Below are 25,996 nucleotides of genomic sequence, written 5' to 3' on the forward strand. Positions count from 1 at the left end.
ATAACAATCAGTGGTCATCGATAATTGTAGCATGTGCACGATTTCTATTACTGCTTCACTTCATATTAGGCTAAGTGACCAAATTATAATCCAACCAAAATACTTCACACAAAACAAATCTGGCATGATGAATCATCTCACTGCTTTAAATGACTGTCTATATTATGTTTACTTAACACAAATATTCATGACTGGAATACTCTTGATTTCAATCCACTGAGTCAATGCTTGAAATTAATGAAAGACACTTGAGAACATAAGTTCCTATTGCCTTCATGAACTGATCAAATGACAGTAATCAGTCTTTCACATTTTTTCTTGATTATACCATGCACTGACTTCAACATCTGTTATTGCATCTGAGGTGAAATAACTACACCAGGGGGTCCCTAACAGTATCAAATTTTTGGTGTAACAAATCAAATTGGAGTTTCTTTACATGCAAATGACTGAATTTTCTTTATTGAAATGGACTGTTCTACTAAAAAAAGGACAGTGAGCAGTCTATCTGCATGTTTATAGCGACAGCATTTGGTTTGAAATACCAATAAGTTGACAGTGTTAGTAGATTTGTGAATTAGTCTCATGTATATGTGATGGGAAGAATTCTAAGGTATTTAATATTATCATTTTTAAATTAGAGTCTAGTTGTTTTCTTGATATTTTTCAGTATTTTAATGTCTGAACAAATTATGTGGCCCCCCAGAAACCCATATAAATTAACAAATGAATGTCGATTTCTTCATTACGAGGATTCTACCAACAATTTTCCCAAAAGTGAAATACCTCTTTTAGGAAGAGCTGTAGAACCATATGTTGTTTTTGAGCTTTCTTTGTGCCTGTCATCTGAACCTCAAACTCATGACGCAGGTGGTCCATGGTGATCTGTGCTCGGAAGCGCCACATTGTGGGATTTTCCTGTAGCATTTCAAGTGGCATCTTCTCCTGTGGTTGTGTGATCTCATAAAGAAGACACAGCAGTGGATCTGAACCTGTCATAATTAATGATAGCAGAATAAAAATCATACTAACATCAAGATGGCTAATTATGTTTCTAATAAGTAACAGTGTGGAGGGCATGAACCTGCTTTTCTTATGAATTCTCAAATGTTACTCCACTTACATACCTAAAACATTCTTCTCAAAACCCCATCTTTTGGAAACAAGTAAAAATTTAAAATAAATCTGCACATTGAAATATAATTTAAACACTCTCCAGCCATGAGAAAAAGGAACAAAATTATGCACATATATACTGAAAGCCATTTGTCAAAAGATTGATAGGAAAATATCAATGGGTCTTTATTGTTTTAAAAGTATAGGTATTTCTGTTTTAAATATTTTAGGGAGAAATTTGTTTGATGTTGTTTGTGTCCAAGACAGAAAGTGAAAACCTTGGAAATTTGGAGTTCTACTTAACTTTCCTCCTCTTCTATTCATTTTACAGCACTGTTCTCAGAAACGAAAGTATGTATAAACTTTTAAAACACATGCCATTTAGGTGATGTCTTTTTTATGGACACAATAATGAGACAGACACAGACAGACAGACGGACAGATAGACAGAGAGATTCAGTGAGTGAGTGATAGAGATAGAGAATCTATTAAACATAAAATATACCAAGTCTTTTATCTTTGGCTAGTTGCTGGTTGTATTCTTTCAACAAAACCTCCATTTTCTATGTAATAAGAAAAGAACAAAATTAATAATTTCTTCAGTGACCAAGATTTAAAAACAAAAATGTTCAATTTTCATTAAAATATGCAAAAATATAAATAAATTACATGATCATACAACAGACTCCCTTTTCTTCAGTCTGCATTTAATTTAGCTAGAAAGTTAAATACTAAACAGTGACATCAATCTAAAAATTTTTAAACATTTACCCTAATTTATGGTGTGGATGGACAGATGTCTGGACAGACACATGGACATCAAAGTATTGATATGTTGAGCTTCTACTAAAGCAGGATTGACATGTGTTTTATGGAACCTGGTGTCTCACCTGCATTAATGTATCTCCTCTGTATCTGACTTGTGTACATATCTAGACTTGACAGTACATCACATAACATAGTCAGCCCTGTACCTTGAGTTTAAGATCACTAAAGGAAAATGTAATATATGACAAGACAATGAATTACATACCTTAGCCATGTCCTGTCTCAAGGTCATGACCATTAACAATATAATCAGTAACCTCTGTGTACTGCAGGTATAACACTTAAACCAATGAAGATATAATGAAATTTTAGCATGATATATATCTTGAAAGTTTCTTGTGCACTCAGTGATACCTCCAGCTCTCAGGGTCAAAATAACAGCAAGGGATAATACAAGTCAGTGGCTTGTTTCTTTATCCAGGATTTCACTTTCTAAACCCTCCTGATAACTTGGTAGCACTTTAGCCAGGTCAGCACCTTATCATACAGTAATCATGTCCATCGATCAAACATCAAAGTCATTAGTAGGGCAAAAGATTATCATGCCACTGGTGGTATTTTTCTTATATATTGCAATGGGGTATTCTTGCAAGATACACCAATAACATTGAATATATGCATGCAGCAAAACTGAGACTCAAACATGGCATATACTGACAGGAAATGTGATCTATCAAAATTTAATCAGATAAAGTGGCAGAACATGATTCCCTTTGGATGAAACACCAATCCACTGTAAGTTAAACTCAGACAAAAACTAGTTCCCATATCTGCACAAGCTGAACTGACAAAAGCAATTAGGATTCAGCACCTAATGCCAGAAAATGACAAGTGTCCTTCACTACCCATGACCTACAGCTGTGATCATAAAATTAGTTGGAGTATACACCATCTGTCATTCAACCACATCCCAAAACTATGTTCCCATTCAAAGACTGAATTATTGAAGGTTTGTCCTAAAGTAACAAAATTATAACACACACACACACACACACACAGAGTTTAATACCTGTAATGCTGGAGCCACATATTTCTCAGAAAACTTCTTTTCCCATTCATTTCTGGTGTCTTTGCTTATCAATCCACATATTTCTTCTCCAATTTTGTCTAAATATTAAAACAAAATTGCACTGACCTAATTTGTTGTAAGAAATGGGAAGGATCTCAATTTTTCCATAAAAGTTACAAGTTACAGATTCTACAATTAAAGATATGATTTACAGATTCTACAATTAAAGTAAGAAATTCTGTATAAGTTACATTAATAACATACTGAACAGTATTGCATTCAATATTGTGGAAGAAAGAAATGCAGAAACTTAAGTTTCATAAAAAAATGTGTTTGTTACAAAGCATTTTTTTAATTCATGAACTTAGAAAGAACCTCTGAGCTCAGAACTACAAATTCCTGGAGCTAAGTATTATAAACACATGTACTTAAATGTATAATAAATGCTTATTCATCAAGGATTTTAACTAATGAGACACAAAGACAAAAATTTGCTTGAACCTCTTTGTATGTATCTATCTGCTCAATTACAGCATATATAGAATTACCAATGACTCATTATCTCTGTGCATTCCATTAAGCCAGACAAAATAATGTCAATATGTATGTACCTATCTACTCGCTTGAAGCATATATACAATTACCAATGACTTACTATCACTATACCCTTCTGTCAGGCCCAACAAAATAATGTGAAAAGGTTTTTACCTATCTACTCAATTATAGCATGATTTATATAGAATTACCAATGCCTCACTATCTCTATGCCATATCATCATGCCAGAGAAAATACTGTGCAAATGTTCTTACCTATCACCTCAATTACAGCATATATAAAATTACCAATGACTTACACTCTCTAGGACTTTCCATAACGCCAGACAATATACTGTGCATAATGATGAAAACATCATCCAAGCTTTTGCCAAGAGCTCTGTGAAGGTCATCCAGGTCATGTTCAATATGTTGCCATAGAAACTGAGAAACCATGTCATCTGTTATGTCTGGTTTGATAAATTGACTCACAGCCTGGAAATGAAGGATCTAGCTTATGATTATCATGCAGGAATCATATATATTTAAGTTGGAAATAACTATTAGAGCTATAGATAGCTCTGAGTTCATGGTCTTATATGAAGAACAGTTGATGATGACTTTAAACCATGACAAGTTTGTTGAGACAATGAAACAATGTAGAGACACAAAAACAACATTTCTATAGTAAAACCTGTCTTGAGAGACCAGTGCTGCAGGCAAAAAAGTGGTTGCTCAAGACACGTGGTTTCAAAACAGTCTAGGCAGTAAGTCCAGTTTTCAGAATTTGAAATTGAACTGGGTTTATGAAGCACAAACATTCATAATTACTGTATACATGATTTGTTCCTTAGTCCAAGTTCCTAAAATGTTACAAGCATTCAGATAAAGTGCTATATAGGAATGATTATCATAATAATATAATCTGACAGACTTAATGAAACAATGCTTGCTCAGTGAAAGCAGGATAACTGGAATAGACAATCTAGGTGTTGTATGAAAATGTACCAAGACAAGCACTGGCAGTAACTCTGTTAAACACCAAAATTCGGTCTCATATCATCAAAATCTTGCTAATTATGAAGTCTCATAGCTAATATGATTGATATAAAACCAGAAACAACAGTATCAAGATCAACATGTTTATTTAAACATGAAACTCAAATTTATGGTCTCATTATAATTGGACACATTTTTAAAACCACACAAGAAGCACAAAGAGTCACGTAGATCTCAAATAGTTGCAAGGTTAAGATCCAAAGGCACAGTCCCTAGGGACTGGGATAAATGCAGCCATTAATGTTAGCTCTACATATAAAGTTGTCTTTTCATGCCCAGTAAGTAAATATATGGCTGTAGGGGAGGCTCTCACAAGGTCTATGTTACTTTGGAGTATGAAATGTGCTGACACTTGGGTCTATAATTACATATGCTGATTCTAAGACATGTAAGACATACAATTTGGAAATTATCTGAAAATAACCCCACCCAACATAATCAACATTCTAAAAGTGTTTGCACAATCTGCACCTGTAGAGTTATTACTGATTAAAGTTTCATTTGTCAAGTTTATTAAGTGTATTCAAGGACCCTGCACATGTATGTACATACAGACAGAATAAAACACAAAATCTAGTGTGTGGATAATGATTACATTTTCACAAGCCATCATGATATTCAAAGTCAATCAAGTGCAAGAACTTTCTACAATAGGATCAAATTCTGCTGATCATCAAACATTAAGATCTTTGAGATAAAACATTTCATGAAATTTGATTGAAATTACACAAATTAAAAATATGCTTGTGAAGCAGTGAATACTCCACCAGAATGAGTCTAAATATAAACAAGTGCGTGATGGGTGACATATAATATTACCTTGTGACCTCGTCCTCTGACATTTTGATAAAACCTATAAGCTTCTTTCTTACCCAAAGCTCACACCACCCACAAGTCTGGTCCAGGTATGTGACGTAGAACTAATGTTATTTGCCCAAATCATTTCACTTCTTCCATTCACTATTATCTTGACATTTGATCCCATATCAATAAACCTCTTCCTTGCCACAAGTGAAAATCATCCACAAAGTGTGGTAAAAGTAAATAGTGGAGAACTAAAGTTATTGTGCAGAAAAGAAATTGGTAACAGACAGATGCTACCTAATGTCTGGAATATAAAAATGGGGCTAATGTTTAAGAACAGCAGTGAAAACTTTTGAAGATATAAAGTGCAGCCAAGATAAAAACTGACCATGGAGTCAATGTTGGATCCAAGCATCATGGTGAGGTGAGTCAGGAAACGAATAATGCCACAGTAAGCAGGAGTAAGACTTCTCTCTGGACCAATTTGTGTCCTGTTCTCAGCACGACCTAGAACATGTCCTTTTTCTGTACGGTCCACACTGTAGATGAATTTAAAAAAAAGAGAAACAGTAATTTGAGTGCTTAATATGTGGTACATAAATTTGGAAATATTCTTACACTTTTGGGTAAATTATTCTTTTTTTGTGGTTTTTAATTTGGTGGAGATTTATTTGCCATATTGCTAAAACTGAATTATCTCCAAATAAATGTATTGTAGCGATTTACTGGAACAAGATATTGAGTTCATGTTATGCACACAAATGTAAAAAAATAAAATGTTTCTGTCATCGCTAATGATGATCAATACTGACTGATGATGAGGAGTCCATAACCCAGGTGGTGGATGTAGGTCACAGAGGTCCACTTTTCAGATTGTACACACATATTAGATTTCATGACTGCACAAGCTTTAGTATCTAAGAAAATGACCTATATATATATATCAAGGCCATACAGTTAATATATCATGTGAAGTAGGTCACAGCAATCAAATGTTGGAATAGTGGTGTAGTACTTCAAAGAATATATGTACACATGACAAGTTTCAAAAACAACAGCAGAGATAATGACTTAAACATACAAGACTTGCATAACAGAAAAATAAGTGGGGCTGAGATGGCATATCAGCATCAATATTCTAATACTGAAAGGTGATACCAAAAGTTAAATTCTGTCCAACAGTTATTTTACAGAATAAGTTGTATAAAATGCTATGCTATATTTAGTAACAGAAGCCATATTTGATGGTGGATCTGCATCATTTATAACAATCTGAAAGGTGGTATAACTGATCAAAGCTGGTTAATTAAATACAACTATTCAAGCTTCTTTTATATTTAGCTACAGCAACTATATTTAATAGCAGATCCTTTGTATAAACTTAAAAGACCTTCATGCCAGAATGTTTTAGGTAAAATATTGTACAATTCTGTTGCATAGTTTTTCAAAGAATCAACTTAATGTCTAATCCATCTTAACAGTTGCCATACCTGAAAGCCGTTATTACTGCAGTGCTTGGTCAATTTCTACTTAGCAGTTCCTGTGAAGTTGTTTCCAGCATTTTTTGTATTTTTAGTAATGACATCATCCATATTTAATGTTAAATTGCATAATTTGTAGGAATATGAAAGTCCTTTAAGCTAGGATGCCTTCTGTCAAGTTTGGTCAGATTCTGTTTAACTATTCCCAGAAGAAGTCATCAAATATTATTCTATTTTTATGTTGTTGTTCTGGGGTTTAACGCCATTTTTCAGCACAAGATAGGCTATACATGGCGGCCAGTATAACTGGTGGAGAAAGAACCCATGAAAACCCAGGGAAGAACCACCGACCCACGAGAAGCTACTGGCTGGCTTTCCCACGTACCCATGCTAGCTGAGCCTTGGACTCGAACCCACGCAGACAGAGGTGAGATGGCAGTGATCCGTTACGGCGAGTGCTTTAAACCACTCGGCCACTCAGGGCCCCCTATTTTTATGTAATAGTGACCATATTTGATGGCAGATCAGGATCAGGTATATAAACTTGGAAGCCATCCATGTCATGTTGCTTTCTGTAGAAGTTGGTTACATTCAGTTGAGAAGGTGTTTTGTAAAGGTTTTACTATTTTCTGTAATGGTTGCCATATTTAACGGTGTATCTGCATCACTGTATAAAATTCAAGGGTCTTTATGTCAACAGTTTGATCAAATCATTTTTAACAGTTTTGGAGACGATGTTGTATAAAAGTTTCTGTAGTTTAAGTAACAGTGGCCATATGATTTAGCAGATCAGCATTATCTGTACAAAATTTGAAAGGACCTTATGCCAGAATTACAATTATCTGTACAAAATTTGAAAGGTCCTTATGCCAAAATTACAATTATCTGTACAAAATTTGAAAGGACAAAATTTGGAAGGTCCTTATGCCAGAATTACAATTATCTGTACAAAATTTGAAAGGTCCTTATGCCAGAATTACAATTATCTGTACAAAATTTGAAAGGTCCTTATGCCAGAATTACAATTATCTGTATAAAATTTGAAAGGACAAAATTTGGAAGGTCCTTATGCCAGAATTACACTTATCTGTACAAAATTTGAAGGTCCTTATGCCAGAATTACAGTTATCTGTACAAAATTTGAAAGGACAAAATTTGGAAGGTCCTTATGCCAGTATTACAATTATCTGTACAAAATTTTAAAGGTCCTTATGCCAGAATTACAGTTATCTGTACAAAATCTGAAAGGACAAAATTTGGAAGGTCCTTATGCCAGAATTACAATTATCTGTACAAAATTTGAAAGGTCCTTATGCCAGAATTACAATTATCTGTACAAAATTTGAAAGGTCCTTATGCCAGAATTACAATTATCTGTAGAAAATTTGGAAGGTCCTTATGCCAGAATTATAATTACCTGTACAAAATTTGGAAGGTCCTTATGCCAGAATTACAATTATCTGTACAAAATTTGAAAGGTCCTTATGCCAAAATTACAATTATCTGTACAAAATTTGAAAGGACAAAATTTGGAAGGTCCTTATGCCAGAATTACAATTATCTGTACAAAATTTGAAAGGTCCTTATGCCAGAATTACAATTATCTGTACAAAATTTGAAAGGTCCTTATGCCAGAATTACAATTATCTGTACAAAATTTGACAGGTCCTTATGCCAAAATTACAATTATCTGTACAAAATTTGAAAGGACAAAATTTGGAAGGTCCTTATGCCAGAATTACACTTATCTGTACAAAATATGAAAGGTCCTTATGCCAGAATTACAGTTATCTGTACAAAATTTGAAAGGACAAAATTTGGAAGGTCCTTATGCCAGAATTACAATTATCTGTACAAAATTTGAAAGGTCCTTATGCCAGAATTACAGTTATCTGTACAAAATTTGAAAGGACAAAATTTGGAAGGTCCTTATGCCAGAATTACAATTATCTGTACAAAATCTGAAAGGTTCTTATGCCAGAATTACAATTATCTGTACAAAATTTGAAAGGTCCTTATGTCAGAATTACAATTATCTGTACAAAATTTGGAAGGTCCTTATGCCAGAATTATAATTACCTGTACAAAATTTGGAAGGTCCTTATGCCAGAATTACAATTATCTGTACAAAATTTGGAAGGTCCTTATGCCAGAATTATAATTACCTGTACAAAATTTGGAAGGTCCTTATGCCAGAATTAAAATTATCTGTATGAAATTTGAAAGGTCCTTATGCTAGAATTACAATTATCTGTACAAAATTTGGAAGGTCCTTATGCCAGAATTATAATTACCTGTACAAAATTTGGAAGGTCCTTATGCCAGAATTAAAATTATCTGTATAAAATTTGAAAGGTCCTTATGCTAGAATTACAATTATCTGTATATATGTATATAATCTGAAAGGTCCTTATGCCAGAATTACAATTATCTGTACAAGATTTGAAGGTCTTTCATCTGTGACAGAAACAGCATGGATGGTTTAATTTCCACGGTGGGAATATTTCCATAATCCATAATGCATGTACAGCATATCAAGATTTGTTTTTGTTAGTCAATCAATAAATACCATCTATAATTGTTTGACTGTTGATGATAAGCCCTCAAGTTGTAAACTTACCTGTTTGCAAACTTAGCTGTATGCAATCATTCAAGAACTCCGTAATTTTTCCTGAAATTAACTAGGACTGTGATGTAAATTGAAAATACAATGAAGACCTGTCTTTCTTTGCTGTAAAATATTTGGTGTTATTCCTGATTAATTATAAAAGGCAAGACAGAACAGTCTTCTACAAATATTTTTTTCATACATGAAAGACTTCTCAATTGTAATTCTCAAATGATGTAGGAATGTAGATGATAGCAAACAAACAGGGTGGATGACACAAAAGTAAAGGCAAAAGCTGTGAGACATAAACATATGTGCCATATTTCTAGACAGTGGTGGGATGCTTTCTAGACAAAAATTAGGGATTATAGGTTAGGACTGGGGTTCTGTCCATGTGGAGTCATTGCTCATAATGCAAGTAACTGAATTTTCATAATCAATAACTTAATGTCAAGCTGACATAATTATCTATTTCTAATTGTTTATTTTACTGAATTTTCTGATATTTTATATCTAAGAATAATACTAAATATTAATTATTAAAATGAAAGAAAAAACTAATTTATACTCAGTGTTAAGAAATGTTACTGCAAACATGTTGTTATATAACATGCTAAATTATTTAAAATTATTTATTCCTTTTACTCTATTAATCAGACTAGTCATTCTATTTTTTATCTTCATTTCAAAGTTATATTGATGTCAATACCAATTTTATTGGCAAAGAATTAAAACATATACTGCTGAAGATGTTCATTTTTAATCTGGACAAACTTTTCAAAGTTAGGGGTAGATTGTCATTAGGATGAGATTTTTGCAGCAGTGCCAGGATCTCAATAATATGTAGTCCCTAATCACTAAATATGTAATTTTAGGAAAGTAATGTTTGGACAAATTCAAGCCATTTTCTTGAATATGGGAGTCTAAAATCATGTTCTTTGTGACATGGCAGGTATGTAAATGATCCTGAAGCAAAGCATAAATTCATCATGTTTTACCCTGGGTCAGGAGCATTTCCTGGGCGTGCCACGTGTCCTTGACCTCCAATCTCCAAGCCACATTTTGGACATTTACTGACTGTATATGGGCGGCCACACTGTAAAAACAGATATAGAAAAGAAAATGAATACAGACTGACCTTCCTTGGTCCTGAATGTTGGTAGCTGTGACCAGATATAATATATGTGCAAACAAGAGTCCTGTATATGGTACATTTTATGCCTGCCTATATTTAAAAATGTATATGCAAATAAACAAAAGACATCTGGGATAATCTATCAGTAAAACAGATGTCTAACTAGGGGCAAATGCTGTGTGGTGTTCACAATTTTAGAATTTAATAGTTCTAAGACCACAACAACAATTATAGGTCAATATTATTGTTCAGTTCAACAGATTGTTTTTGAGCTGTAAAATGATACTAGCTGATGTGACATGGAAATATATATTTCCCAGTTCAATAAAACAAACTATTTATTGAATTCATAAAGAGCCCAGAATTGTTTATTATTTTCAACAAAAACTACAACTATAATTGTTTATAAAATTAATGTTCAACGGGTATATTCAAGCATCTTGTCAAAACAAACAATGGTACAAAAAGAATTTGAGTTTGTCTCCTTCATGATAGCTTTTTTGTTAGATCAAAGAAACTTGTGGAGCAAACCTAGAGAATACTTCTGTAAAACTGATGAATGCAGAAGAAATTCACTTATCAGTCATGTAAGAAAAATGAAAAAAATCTTAAATCATAAATTTGTCTCTATTTTGATTTAACAATATACTAAAACATAAGTATAAGAAGCTGCACTATATTTTTACTTTTGTATATTTAATACATTTATATATTACCTTGGCAATGTGATCAACAATGTTAATGGGTAAGAGCAGATGAAAACCCTCTGGGTGAATGATTGTGTTAACCGTTTTAGATGTTTTCACAGCAATGTTTAATCTGTGTTTTAAAGTTTCCTCATTATTTTCCATGTCAGAAGTCAGCTTATCTACTTGAAAAAATTTCAGGTGTTCCAGATTAAGGTCTATTTCTTGCAAAACTTCAGCACTACTAACAGACATAACTGAACAATCAATCTGTTTTCTCTCATTCCTGCTGTAAACATTTTCAGCAGTGGCATTAGCCATCACATGGTTGGTGCTTTCAGCTGTGTAACCATTACAAGTTCTTTGAATGTTTTAACTTAATGACTCATTATTGCCAAATATTACAAGCAGAATTTTATGTGAATCAAGGATGTGTATTGCTGTGATATGAAACAAAGTAATTTGTGTATTTTCTTGATAACTGAGTTTTCACTCATTATGCCCATAATGTTATCCAGTGCTTTATATCTCAGCCAATTCTGGTATAATACAAAACTTTATCTTTTATCTTTTGTTTGACCGCTTGAAAAAAACACATCTTTTAGCTGACACAGAATTATATTGGACAGTCAGATTACTTCAGTCTACTTTACTAATTACTTATGAAACTGAACCCTATTTAAATTCACTAGATACATGGCAAGTACTGGCTGATGATCCATCTTTCACAGGCATACTGATAATGTACTGGTCAGGGTAGTGTTTGCAGAATTTGTTGTTGCACTTGTTACATCATGTGTTGGCTTCCCATAGTCGTCATGTCCTAGCATTATGTTCTCTATAGTTCCCCCTTTTCCAAAATCTTGAAGACCATTCAATGCCATCACCTATGTCTTGGACCATGTTTAAACTTTGATTTTATGTCACATTAACTGTAACTACAAGTGAATTCATTTTTTTTCATGACTATCAATTTTAATATTTTGTTAAAATAAAATTAACAGTTGTTACTCATATTCATGGATAGGAATAAAAGTGAACATTCCTGATGAGAGGGTTTTGTTCCTGAAATGGTGTCTTTTGTCCCACCCATTACTAATGAAAATCGGGGCCCCGAGTGGCCGAGTGGTCTAAAGCGCTCTCCGTTACGGATCACTACCATCTCGCCTCTGTCTGCGTGGGTTCGAGTCTAGGATTCGGCCAATGTGGGTATGTGAGAAAGCTTGCCAGTAGCTTCTCGTGGGTCGGTGGTTCTTTCCGGGGTTTTCCCCGGGTTCTTCCTCCACCATTAATACTGGCCGCCATGAATAGCCTAACGTGTGCTGAAAAATGGCGTTAAACCCCACAACAACAACTAATGAAAATCTCATGTGTATGTTGAATTATTATTGAAATTATTTTTCTCTATTTTTCACACCTTGCTTCCAGTGGAGAATATTTACAGTAAAACTACCTCTGATCACATGTCTGTGAACTGGATTAAGCAGGGCAAGATGATTTAGTTGCTAATTTCAAGCAGCATAAAGCAATGAACACCCCTTTGATTATGTCAGCATGGTTAGCTGGCTTCACTGTTTGAAGATTGTTGATATTGATTATACTATGTGAAGTCAGAAGTAATTTCAAAAGGATAAAACAGGATCAGTTTGGCTTCAATGTTTAAAGTTTGTCCAGATGCATAAGTGTGCATTATCTCACAATGTTAAAATGCCAAAATTTAAGCGACTAAAATATCACACAAAAATCAATGATGGATGGAAATAGGAATTTCAGTACAGTAGTCCCCCTCTTGAACAGCCCCCCTGACCAGTGGCCACCTGCTCCTTACAGCCAGAATCCGTTGGCACCGACGAGTTTGTGTTCAAAAGTACCCCTCGCTAAAGGCCACCTGGCTAACGCGACCAGCATATTAGTGCAATAATATAAAATTTACCCCTCACAAGCGGCCGCATTTTAACTGAATTTGTATCCAGAACCAGTACTTTAATCATAACGTGTGTTAAGTAATCTGATTTCTGTTTCCCGATGTCAGGTTTTCATTACTAAAAGAAGTGTTGAGTAAAGTACATGTATCATTAAAGTTAATATTATATCATTTACACCTCACGAGAAGCCAAATTTATTCCATAAAAACCAAGAAAGACTCAAATTTTAATCCATACAAAAGGGTAAGTACATGTAATCCAATTAGCCTTACTGCTGTGTTATCATAAGATGTCCGGTTTAGTTACTCTGATAATTGTTAAGATTACAATTATTGAACAGTAGTAACAGCTGAGAAGTGGCAGTATCGATGTACAATACCCAAGTCAGCAGGAAAATGGTTTGATAGCCTTTATGGCTTCCCTTAGTAAGATGTTGAGCTTGTTCACTTTGATAATTAGTGGCAATACTACTGACAATAATTGTCAAAATTGCAAATCACAACGGCTGCGAGGTCAAATCTGCATAATGTTAATGGTACATATCGAAGCTGTTTTGGCTTCTCTCACTTAGTGTAAAGAAATGTATAAAAACAATAGGGTAATAGACTGCAACTAACGAATCACGTGACAAGATCACTTCCTTTAAAAACACAAGGCAATTTGTTTAGATGCATGCAAAATTGTTTTATCAGTATTGTAGTTGGCAACATGAATAACTTACTGCAAAAAGAACAACATGTCATTGAGGAAAAGAAAAATTATCAGTTTAGAAGAGAAAGTGAAAATAATTCAACTGACATGGGGAGGGGTGTGTGTCGAGGATCCTTGCAGAAAACTAATGTCGGGAAGACTCAGATAAACAATATCGTGAAAGATAATGAAACAATTCTGCAGAAGTGGGAAGGTGAAATGGATGGAGAAAGGAAGATTGTTTGAGCCAGGAGACATTTGTATCCTGATTTGAATGACACGAAAAAGCAACAATTTTGTCAGTTGAATTGGGATATGACGACTTTACCGCAAGTAACGGATGGTTGCACAGATTTCAAGTGCGACACAATATTAAGTGTTCTGTCCTTAGTGGAGAATCAGCTGATGTTAATAATTAAGTTGTCGAAGATTGGAACAAAAGACTAAACGATATATGCAGGGGATATGACACCAAGGATACTTTTTAATTGTGACAAGACTAGTTTGTTTTTTAGACTGTTTCCAACAAAGTGACAGATGATGTGATCTGTAACATAATTATAAAGACAGTTTTAAAACTATATCAATGGTTATTCATAGCATTCTTTTGAAAATGATGACACAGTTTGTTTTACATTTATTTTACAACATGCATGTGATTTTTAATGAAAATATTAAATGGTTTTAGAATTAAATGTACATGTGACTTTCTTCATAAGTACATGTATTTGCTATTCGCATTTGTCATCCCCCTCTAGAAAGGCCACCCTCATTATAAGGCCACTTCCCTGATGCATTAGGGGTGGCCTTATAAGAGGGGGACTACTGTAGTTGGAATCAAGTTCAAACGATATGAAAATTGATTCTGCCATTCCCATAATGCTGATTTTAAAATCTGCTATGGTGGAAAGCATGACATTATGCAGCATATTAAAAGCAACAACAAAAACACCATCACTAAAATCTATGCTTGCATAATCTGCATCAAATGTGGATAAAAATATAAATGAAAGACATTGTTTGCAAACTTTATAGCTGAATATAATCTCCCTTTTATGGTAGCAGGTCGCTTTTCAGATCTAGTCAAAATATTGTTTCCTGACATGGAAACTGCACAAGTTTTCATACAAATGGATGAAAAATATAAAACTTACCACATAGTGACCCATGTTTATAAATACCTAAATACATTTGCCGCAATGAAATATTTGCCATAATCATTGAAAATTCTACCTCTTTTGAAGTCAAAATTCCCAATCAAATTTTGCAGATTTCCAGATTTGTTCTAAGTTAACTTTTCTGTTCTGTCACATGTAAGGATAGGAGGAGTTTTATTGTTTCCACAGAAGGATAACTGTAGGGTTCTTAAATGTGGTTTCTGCCAACTACAAAACCCATGCAAACTGCTGTCTCACAAATATTGAATTCACTATTTATTTTCTAAATGGATCAGATATTTGTACAAGTTGGTCCAGAAAGAAAACTGGAAACCAAGGGAAAATAAAGAATGTTTGACTGAAAGCTACTTTGAACTTAAACATGTCTGTACTGGGGATTGAACCCAGTGCTATAAAGGTGCACAGGCAACATGTTACCTTATCTTGTAACCACTCTGAATTTGCATGTCTGACTTACAGATTTAACCCAGTACTACAGAGGTGCACATCTATCATGTTACCACTGCAATATCCTGTAATCACTCTTATTCAAGTTACTCTGAACTTGTGCATGTCTCAACTAGGGACTGAACCCAGTACTACAAAGGTGCACAGCAAAATATTTACCACAGCACTTTTCTGGCTTACACACTGTACTGTATAAAGTAAAAACAAAACAGTTATCACTTACATCTCCAATAACATATGGGTGGCCATTTGGACAACCTGAAATGAGAAGAAAAAGTCCAAAAATATAGTAACTTCACAAATATGGTAACACTGGCAAATAAAAATTGGATTGTGATCTTCATGAATTTCATTTTGTCACTTTAGGATAAAAAGATGCACTCTAAATATTTTGGCGTCTAAAATAAAATCAGACAAACATTTGTCCTTGCTTTAAGTCTATAATCCATAGAAAGATATTTGGCTGAATTAATCTAAATAGTACTTATTTGCATACAAAATATCTGGATTAAATTCTGTTGCTAACAGGCCTATAAAATGTATTTCCTACATGTTCTACTTGATGATGCAGCTAATGCACTATAAAAATGCTGATTGGTTTTTAATTGCACATTTAATTGGCTATGTCATGCTAAGGAAATCGAAGCTAGGTGCCTTTCTGAAAAACACCATGGCAGTTGACATTGGCTGGTATCGAGTCTGTGACCCTGGGGCTCAGTCTGATATTATACCAAGTGAGCCACCATGGATCCCCTAAAAATATGAACTTAGACATGGAATGGATGACTCTCCCTGCATGCTATTGTGTTTACTAGCTAGATTCCACCAGCTCGGATATTGCTCTTACTCAAATAACTTCAATTTCATCAATATTAAGTCAACTTACGATAGAAGACTGGGTTGTCTTGCCCTCTGTTAACCAGTAGTACCTCTCTAATTTCTTGTACATCATCCTGAGGCATTGTGGGTATAAAGGCGTCCTGGAAAACATTTATGATACTTTTATAGTCATTTTTACAAATGTACACCTCACTCTTGATAACATGGTTCATATACAGACAATTATACATCTGTACACCTCACTCTTGACAACATGGTTTGTATATAGTCAATCATACATCTGTACACCTCGCTCTTGACAACATGGTTTGTATATAGTCAATCATACATCTGTACACCTCACTCTTGATAACATGGTTCATATACAGTCAATCATACATCTGTACACCTCACTCTTGATAACATGGTTCTTATATAGTCAATTTTACATCTGTACACCTCTCCCTTTTTCAAATATGTTATTTCTAACAGTTTTCATAGAGTATGTTTTTCTTATAGAAATAGGAGTTTTTCCATATGTTAAATTGCCTATTACTGCATAAACAAGTATAATAGCTGAAGAAAAGAAGAAAAAAATGTACTACTTTAACAGAGGGATGCTACTTCATCTGGATACTACCAGCATTATTTCTTTTGCTTCCCTCACATTTACTTATTATTTTTATAAAAAAATAATAATAGTCGTGAATTTAAAAAGTGATATATTTTTTTTCAGTTTAATCTTCTTCTATTCACTCTTATTAATTATATTAGATTTTGGCAAAATTTTATGAATTTCTGAACAACTTCAAATACTTGTTAAAAGAGAAAAACTTTTTTAAATTCAAAGCAATTCAAAAGTTGTACATGTTGTGCAAAGCAGACTAAGACTTGGTAAACCAGGGATACAGGTGGGTGGGTGTAACAACTGTCACTAATGGATGTGACTGGTGTTCTCTTCTAAGTAAACAGTGTAATTGATTTTGATATGGATATGAGATCTGTTGTTGTTGTTGTTGTTGTAGGGTTTAATGCCATTTTTCAGCACAATATAGGCTATACATGGCGGCCAGTATAATTGGTGGAGGAAGAACCTGGGAAAACCACGGGAAGAACCACCGACCCACGAGAAGCTACTGGCAGGCTTTCTCACGTACCAACGTTAGCCGAGGCTGGATATGAGATCTAAAGAAGTCAATTACAGTCTATAAATTAATGATATCCATTTAATTTGATTCAACATATATATATGTACGTACATAGTTTAACAGCATATCAGCACAATCCTGACTATATATAATGGTCAAGAAAATCAAGCAAATCACAGACAAAGACACAAATATGTAAAATCCTTAAATTACAAAGTCGTTTGTGTAATATAAACTACATTAAGAAAACATGTCCAAATCTGCTTGAAATCCATTAGATTTTGATACTGTAATCTCATGGAAACAAAAGTCAGGATGACAAGCAATCAGCAGGCCATAACTCTACAAAATGAGAATAAGCCCATGAAAGGCACTTGTAAGTTCATGTCTGATTTTGGAGTTTCAAGTTTTGAGAAATAATGCAGCCTGACCTTGTAATGTATGGATTCAACTGCACAATATATTATAGTTAATTTTAAGTCCAAACAGTCTCTGCTTTTCAAAAAGAAGAGTGAACTTGAAAGGACCATCAAATATGTTCATTGACTGTGGATATCCCACCACGGTGTTGATAACTGAACTAAATATAAAATTTAACCACGGCATGATGGACAGTGAGACAGATGCGTAATACCATATGGCCAAATTTGACCATTTATGAGATTCAAAACCAGCCAATTGTGGTAGAATATTAAATACCATATTAACAAGAACGAAGGCCACCAATTGTCTGAGAATAATTAACAGTAAAAAAAATTGTAATTTGATCACAAAAAGTCTAAGTAATAGCAAACTGTTCACAACAACTGGCTTGACCTTAAAAACTATTTCATTTTACTTATGTCACAACACATGTACAAAATGGATTTAAACAGGGAGAGCTCTTATTGGACTGAATCTTGATAATGGGCACATACAAAGGAATGTTTTCTAAAAAAAAACAGTGCAATGCGTCATACCATTTTTAACACTAATTATTCCCTCTTGGATAAATCATGCATTGAATGCAAGCATGTTTTACTGGTCTTGCCATGCAAGTCTAGTAATTGTGAAAGGCATTAAAGTTATGACCTGTTGGAACTGAACAAGTTGTCTGTGCCCACATACCTTACTACAGTCGTGCTGAGGGAAAAAGAAGGTAAGATAAAGATGGTTCTGTATAATACATCGGCAAAACGTAAAAGTCAAATACTTTTATAGTTTTTAATAATGGCAAAGACAGAAACCTCAGGACATTTTCACTCTACTATGACCCCAGAGGTGGTGGTGTTGATGGTGGGTAAGGGTCGCTTGGTAGCAAAATAATACACACGTATTAATTGGAATCTTACCCTCATGGTTTGAGGTCGAGTAGCCAACCTGATCAACGGCTCAACAAGAGTTCTGTCTCCATTGGTATTTCTCAGGACAATGTCACAATGCATTAACAGGCACAATACTCCCTGCTGTCTAAGGTCAAGGCCAGTGGTCACAGTCAGTACGGGTGACTGGATTCCATATATATTCTGTAATATCTTTTGTGCAACTTCCTGAAAACAAAGTACATGCTATAGAGTGAAAAAAAATCATTTATAATGAACTACAAAGGACCCGTGAAATTTGCTCGTTAAAAATGAATAACTTTATAGCCAGAAAAAAATTATTTAATTAATTGGAAGTAATGCAGCACCTCCCAGCCTACCCAACCCCTATTCATGGTATATCTAGTACATCAAAGAATTAATTAAATCTTAGTTATAAATGGATTCAACATACAACTTCAAAACTGTGACTCCATCAAAATTTGGTTCATGCTGAAATTTTGAAATCATGAATTATTTTTGAGGATCATCATTGTCAAACTTTACTTATCACATCTACATTTTAACAGATTTCCCCCTGACATCCCAGAACTTTCAGCCAAACTTCTGTTTCACTTAAAATTTATGGTGCAAATATTTTCAACAGCTAAATATTATGTATACTGTTTACCAAATGACATCAATGCACATCACACACCATCACAACATTCATTATGACTGAATCAAAAGAGATGATTTATTCTCTGCTTGAAACATTCCTAAGTTTCTGTGTTACAAGCATGAATTCATGAGAAATTTCTTTACTGAAGATGTAAAATAATTCCTTAAAGGTATCACTTTGCTGATATGGTTTTATGTTGCCTAGTTTACTTTAGTATCTGGCTGAGTTCCATGTCGTTTTCTGACAATGTCCCCCTTTTGATGGTGTATCACTCCATCAAAGTATTCAGAGATGGAATTTGTATAAAGCCTTGAGGTGTTCCAATGGCAACCCATCTTGTGTGATCACTGCAAACTAGATAGCATGAACAATATTACGGAATTTCTAGACTGAACCATAGAATATCCATAGTATGTACACATGCTATCTGGTGGATTATGGTGTGAACAATTTTTTTCTAAATGACTTTTTTGCTCAGACAAAAGGAATTTAAACACACATCAAATTCTGAAAATGATGGAGATTGGACAGTTCTTTTGTTCTGCATTTAATGACACAACAATACATAAAAGGTAGTAGAAAAAGAATATATATATATATATATATATATATATATATATATATATATATATATATATATATATATATATATACATACATACATATCAACAAAGTCTAATGGATATCAATTCATTCTGGTGGAACACATCCAATTTTATTGCAGATGCAATAGGTTGTGATAATATTGGCTGATTTTATAGCAATTGCCCTGCAAGTCAACACACTAAACAGATGTGAGACTCCACTGTGTCTAAATTTCATACCTTTACCTGTACAAACTACAGCATTAAAATTGTTTGTGGTATTTAATAATGACTTAGTTATGCATATGCACAAACATGCATAATGTAGCAAAAAATCCCATATTTAAAATTTCTTGAATATTCCCCACTCCTTACCCAGTTACAATGTCAGACCTGCCAACCCTGACAAGTCCATCTCAGTAAGGCATTTGATTTTTTTTCTGTAAAATTGACCAGTTTTCAGGAAGGTGAAACAAAATATCAATAACTGCTATAGTAAAGCTGGAAAATGTAATTAAAAGTTTGACACATCGACGATACACATTATGTTCAACAGAAAAGTTTGTAAAGTACGTGTGGACTATATTTACCACTAGTACAGTTGCACAAACTCTAGTTCCAAAGCCTATGCAGCTCAATGGCTTGTTGCTATCTCTCAACTTGACATAATTCTTGGAAATTCTTTTCCATTTCACATAACAACGGCAATCATATCTCCTGCCATAAGACAAACTCAAACTGACACGTGATGTCTAATTTTCGTAATTGTTTCCTTTCCAGCTTTTATTCACAAGAATCTGAACACTCCTTTTTATCTTCTGTGTTGATTAGTAACACTTTTCTAGATGCTTATTTTCCCCTTAAACACGCATCGCTTTCTGGACGCCATTTTTAACAATTCTATAATCAACAGTTTGATCATGCAGACACTTCACATGAACAAACAGGTGCAGTTTAAAGCATCTAGGGTGCATTTGTAAAGTTAGTCTGGTTCCCTGACCAATTTTACTAATTCCAAGATGAAACCAGGATCCAAATAAAACACAGATGAACCAATTATCCGGACTTTTTGGCAATGATAATTTTTCTGTAGTTTTTGCTAGTATGCTGTAAGTTCGTATTTTAAAGGTAATTTTCGTGAGACTTATGGCAAAATCATGAGAGTTGGCAGGTCTGCATTCAATGTACATCCCTATTTACATGTATCTGCAAGTGTACAGAGAAACTTTGATACTGTTCTACGTCAAGCAGTACCTTTGATGTTCTTAATACAAGTACATGTATTGGTTATTAATTTGTCATAATTTCCCTTAATTTAAGGCTCACTTTAAACAGATTATTGAAAGTATTATACAATAAAAAAAACAAAAAGATGCACCATTCACCATTTTATCAAAAATTTTCATTAAACATATCACTTATGGCATGTGTCCTTCAGATTAGATTTGAAAGAAGCCTGTAAGACGTAATCAGCACATATCAATTTACTAACTTTAATAAATGAAAGTCAAGATAAACTTTAAGACTAATAACTATGAATAAGTTTATCAATTAAGAATAATGTAGCATTGAATGCTGACTTTAGTAAAAAAATACACAAGATATGCAAGAAAATGTTATTCTGTAGCTATATCTGTTGACTTAAAAATAGACACCATTAGAGATTATGACAATTTTAAATGTGCAGAAATCATCTACACTTTATGTGCTCTAGCATGGCTGTTCACGTCACCAATAAAGTGATTTTCATGAAAAAGGTTACTTTGTACATTACTTTCTTCATGAATAAGAAAACATTCTGCTCTTATTAAACTATAAAAACTAAAACTAAAATATCACGCAAAACCTAGAGACTATTTAGTGTGTGGTACATACAGTCATATCTATTGCAGGCACTCATTTTACAACTAAGCTTACATAATCTCTGGCATTTCTGCTCAATGTCAAATAAATATTCATGATGATGATGATGACATTTTTTGCAGAAATTAACTGTTACTGCAATATAAGCAATGCTTATCTTGCCTCAATCAGCACTTACTGTGTGCACCCTTTTCCATTTAGTGTATGTACATCAATAGGCATAAAACGTCTACTTTTAATTCTAATTCTGAATCCAATAAGGTTTGTTCAAGTGATTTTAAACTCAGTTTTGGTTGCAATCCTAAGTGTTTTGTACATTGTTCATTGGGACAAAATGTTTTGTTTGACAACTTCTTCAAAAAGACAATTGGGTTCAAATGTAGTAAGTTAGTAACTGAACTGAAATTGTGATAAAAGGCAATATTTGCTTCAAAGCCTAGAACAGTTCTGCAGTAGGTGTCATGTAGACTGGAAGAATAAGCATACAAGTTTAATTTGTACTTAAGATGTGTTTATCACTTTCACCCTTCAATATGGCAATACATATTAAACTTGAGAGATGACCAAAGCAGCAATCATTGGTAAATTTGTTTAAGCTGTTAGCAAAAGAATAGTGCAGCATGTGCTTTGTAGGGTGTGTAAAAAAACCCAGTAGGTCTGTGGTAAAGGTAAACATGTGTCTACCTGCTCCTCAGTTCTTGGGAAAATGTGTTGCATGTACATGTATATTTTGTGTGAAAGTACAATACATCGGCCAGCCTAACAGTTGTATCTTAGATATTGGTATGTAGATTTCATTGCGTGGACATATCTGTTAAACAATAAAATTGCAAGGACTGGGGAATAAGAAAAAGATCATAGGCTTTCTTGTTTTGTTTATTTTAACAACTCAGTAGTCCATGCAATCATGTTACAGATAGCAACAATATCTTGTTTCTTGTCCTGTCAACCTGCTAATACATGCAGGTGATTTCTATTTTTCTTTGCTAATTTAAAAGCAGAAGCTCTCTTTCTCTCTTAGCCATAGTTATTAAAATCACTTTACCGTTAAACTCTATATTCTCTGAGAGGCACCAAAATATTCTCATAGGATTCTCTTCTTGTAAATTTATCTTTCATCTCTCACTATGTTTGTTTTAGTGGGTAAGTCACTGAATACTGTATATTTGGTGTGTATAATGCATGTATAACACACATTATAATTTTCGACCAAGAATGAGGGGAAAAGGCTTAATTCTGCCATATAACACACATGCAATACAACACATCTGAAAATCTTCGTAACTTCACTCCATTTTCCTAGTGTGATAACAGTCAGCCATTTAGGATACTGAATGAGACATGGGACAATACTGAAAGTATGTCTTTCTGATTTTATGGCTAACCTTTAAGAGGGTTGTTTTAAAGTTTGCCTTGTTGATGGTACTGGACTATTGTTGCATCAAATCCATCAAAGTACTCTCTGTCACTTATGTTCCCAAAAAGTCCCTGGCCACATTGACCATCACTCTGGACATAATGCATAGTAGCTCTCATCTTCATCCTCACTCTCTGGGTGGTATTCATACTTAGCACTGTCCTCTCACGATATGTTTCTTACACAACACATGTCAATACACTGATTAACATTTGTTCAGATTCAAGACTAAACACAAGTTGCTGCATAAAAGTTCAAGTCCAATATTTATATTTATTTGTACTATCATGATAATATAAAATATATCTGTGTGTCCAAGATAGAAGTTACCAAGACAGTGCAATGTAATTATGTCTGGCGTATCAAAAGCTGTACTGGGTGACGATTACCTTTAAAAACACCACAATGAGTTCATTAAACATTGCTCACTGTATCAAAACAAAGTATCAAATACTGTGGTTTAAGATGAGAAATAAAATGAAGAACCACATTTATTTTCTGAAGAAAAGTAAATAAATTTCAGATACACCTAGACAAGGAAATGTAACTATACTTAGCATATCAAAGCTTTAGATGGTGCCATTTACTTTTTAAAATACCATGATGAGTCAATTAAACATTGTTCAGTACAAACCATGTTTAGCATTTCAAAGCTTTCGGCAGCGCTGATTACCTTGAAAAGACTACACTGAGTCAAGGAAGCATTGTTCACTTTATAGGCACAAAGAAATATAATATGCTATGATTTTAGATGAGAAATAAAACTAAAAACCAAATTTATTTTCCAAAGAAAAGGTTTGCCAATTTCATACATATTGTTCTGTTCCAATATGTCAGTTTTACTATAACAGACAAACCATTGTAACTGTTAGGAAAAGGATGGACAACAGTGTGGAAGGATTAATTTGCACTGTTGCAACATGACTGTCTCAAATCCATTTGAGCATAATAACACAAAACCATTACAACGTAAGAGTGTTGCCTAGAGACCATGACAAGAGTCATGCCAGAATACTCAAAAAATGTTGTTAAGCAATACAGCAATGAAAATCCTATATGAGCAGCATTTAAATTCTAAGCTACATGAACACTCAGTGCTGAAATAATTACCTTATTCTTCATGAACCTAGCTTTTGAGCAGTATTTCTGTAGTACGCCAATGACCTAAAACATACACAATAATTAATCATTAATAGTAAATCTTTGTAATGTGCTTTAAATTATATAGTTACTTTGGGTTTTTTTGCTGCAGACATGATGCTAGCATATTATCACATCATCATACTATTTAGATTTATAAAAAAAATCATTCTGTCCACGGCACCTGATTCTCAGTGGTTAAAAGTTAAACTCCTACAAAGTCTAGTTTCAAGAATTTGTTAAATTATTTCTTTCAGGAGACAAATAAGACAAAAATAATAATCATGATTGAAAGAAAAAGATCAAAATCTACTGTTCATCAACCAACAAGGAATGCAGGGTACGATAAAAAAAGGTTAGATACCCTACATTACGGTATATCACAAAGTCAAGTTATTCAAGATTTATGCAGAAAAAAAAACAAGTGTTGAGTGGGAACAAATATTTACAGCCAATGTTGAATAGGAAGTGTTACCTCTGGTGTAACTTTATTCTTGTCCCCTTCTTGTAATCTGGACATTGTAATTTCTCTATGTAGGGCAAGGCATAGCAGAATCTCCTTCTTGTTCTCTGGCATCCTTGTATCCTATTGACAAAAAATGCAAAATGTTTGGTAAAGTTTTGCAATGCCTTGTCCAAAGTCTTGCCTTTTACTTTTTGGAATATCATAAGGCTGAAAATAAAGTCTAAGTTTTAGGCAATTTGTGGAGGGATAAGTGCTTATTGTACTGGGATGAGTATTAGAATTTACACAATAACTGCTTTTATCTGTTCAGTGAATCAGCAGTTCTATACACTGCCTTATAGGCAGATTGTGTAACAATAAGAACACAAAGTAATCTGTATCCCCTCCCAGTAAAAATGTAGGTTTGTAGACAAGGATTTGTTAAACATTTCATATGCATTCAAAGGCAGCAAGCAACACTGAATATGATTACAATATTTAATCTACTTCCTGTGAAACATTTTATTTCTCAGACTTATTCATCAACTCAGACTGCAAGAACAAACTTAAAGACCTAATAATGTTTCCTACCTTAAATATTCTCAGCATGTTTTCTGGTTTCATGGTGTTTGTTTTTATAATCATATCATTATATGTTTTTTATCTTATAGGTGTTGTCTAATGTTGTAAAGTGCTTAGAGCTTCTAAAGATTAGGCACTATACAAAGTCCTCATTATTATTATTATTATTATAATACAGTATTTTGTTCTGTGTGATTCTTGATCAATGATGACGTACTGTATGGTTTGGAGAGTGTCTGAGATACCATACTGGTATATTCTTCATGATGCTGAAGTATCAGAGCGGATATTTGAATACTGAAGGCTCTGAGAGAAAGTGTGAACTAGGCCCATTTGTTTGACTGTGCAACTGTGTGATGGTGATGGCTGGAGTACACAAATCATATTTTTCATGGGACACACCATGATACTGCAGGTATGCATGAGCCAGGAATTAAAATAAAGTGAAATAAATTACACAGCAATGATAAAAAAACAATATTTTTACAAGTATAATGGGATCCATAACTTACCCACATTATAAATGTGGTAGCTGC

At 33.8% G+C, this 25,996-nt stretch overlaps 1 protein-coding gene across 1 annotated transcript in view; it reads right to left on the reverse strand.

Annotated features, from left to right (window-relative positions):
- Nucleotides 1-25,996, reverse strand: part of LOC149786038 (E3 ubiquitin-protein ligase rnf213-alpha-like) — a 269,011-nt gene that overhangs the window by 25,618 nt on the left and 217,397 nt on the right. The window contains exons 57-67 of the mRNA XM_089978107.1: nucleotides 24,909-25,019; nucleotides 24,404-24,457; nucleotides 18,799-18,996; nucleotides 16,387-16,480; nucleotides 15,724-15,758; nucleotides 10,438-10,535; nucleotides 5,739-5,889; nucleotides 3,808-3,982; nucleotides 2,954-3,051; nucleotides 1,622-1,679; nucleotides 787-992 (exon numbers count right to left, since the gene is read on the reverse strand). Coding sequence (XP_089834233.1) covers nucleotides 787-992; nucleotides 1,622-1,679; nucleotides 2,954-3,051; nucleotides 3,808-3,982; nucleotides 5,739-5,889; nucleotides 10,438-10,535; nucleotides 15,724-15,758; nucleotides 16,387-16,480; nucleotides 18,799-18,996; nucleotides 24,404-24,457; nucleotides 24,909-25,019 — 1,278 coding nt within the window. The remainder of the gene's footprint in view (nucleotides 1-786; nucleotides 993-1,621; nucleotides 1,680-2,953; nucleotides 3,052-3,807; nucleotides 3,983-5,738; nucleotides 5,890-10,437; nucleotides 10,536-15,723; nucleotides 15,759-16,386; nucleotides 16,481-18,798; nucleotides 18,997-24,403; nucleotides 24,458-24,908; nucleotides 25,020-25,996) is intronic.

The sequence above is a fragment of the Sinohyriopsis cumingii genome, chromosome 12 (genome assembly GCF_028554795.1).
Source record: "Sinohyriopsis cumingii isolate HCF-2022 chromosome 12, ASM2855479v2, whole genome shotgun sequence".
NCBI lineage: Eukaryota > Metazoa > Mollusca > Bivalvia > Unionida > Unionidae > Sinohyriopsis > Sinohyriopsis cumingii.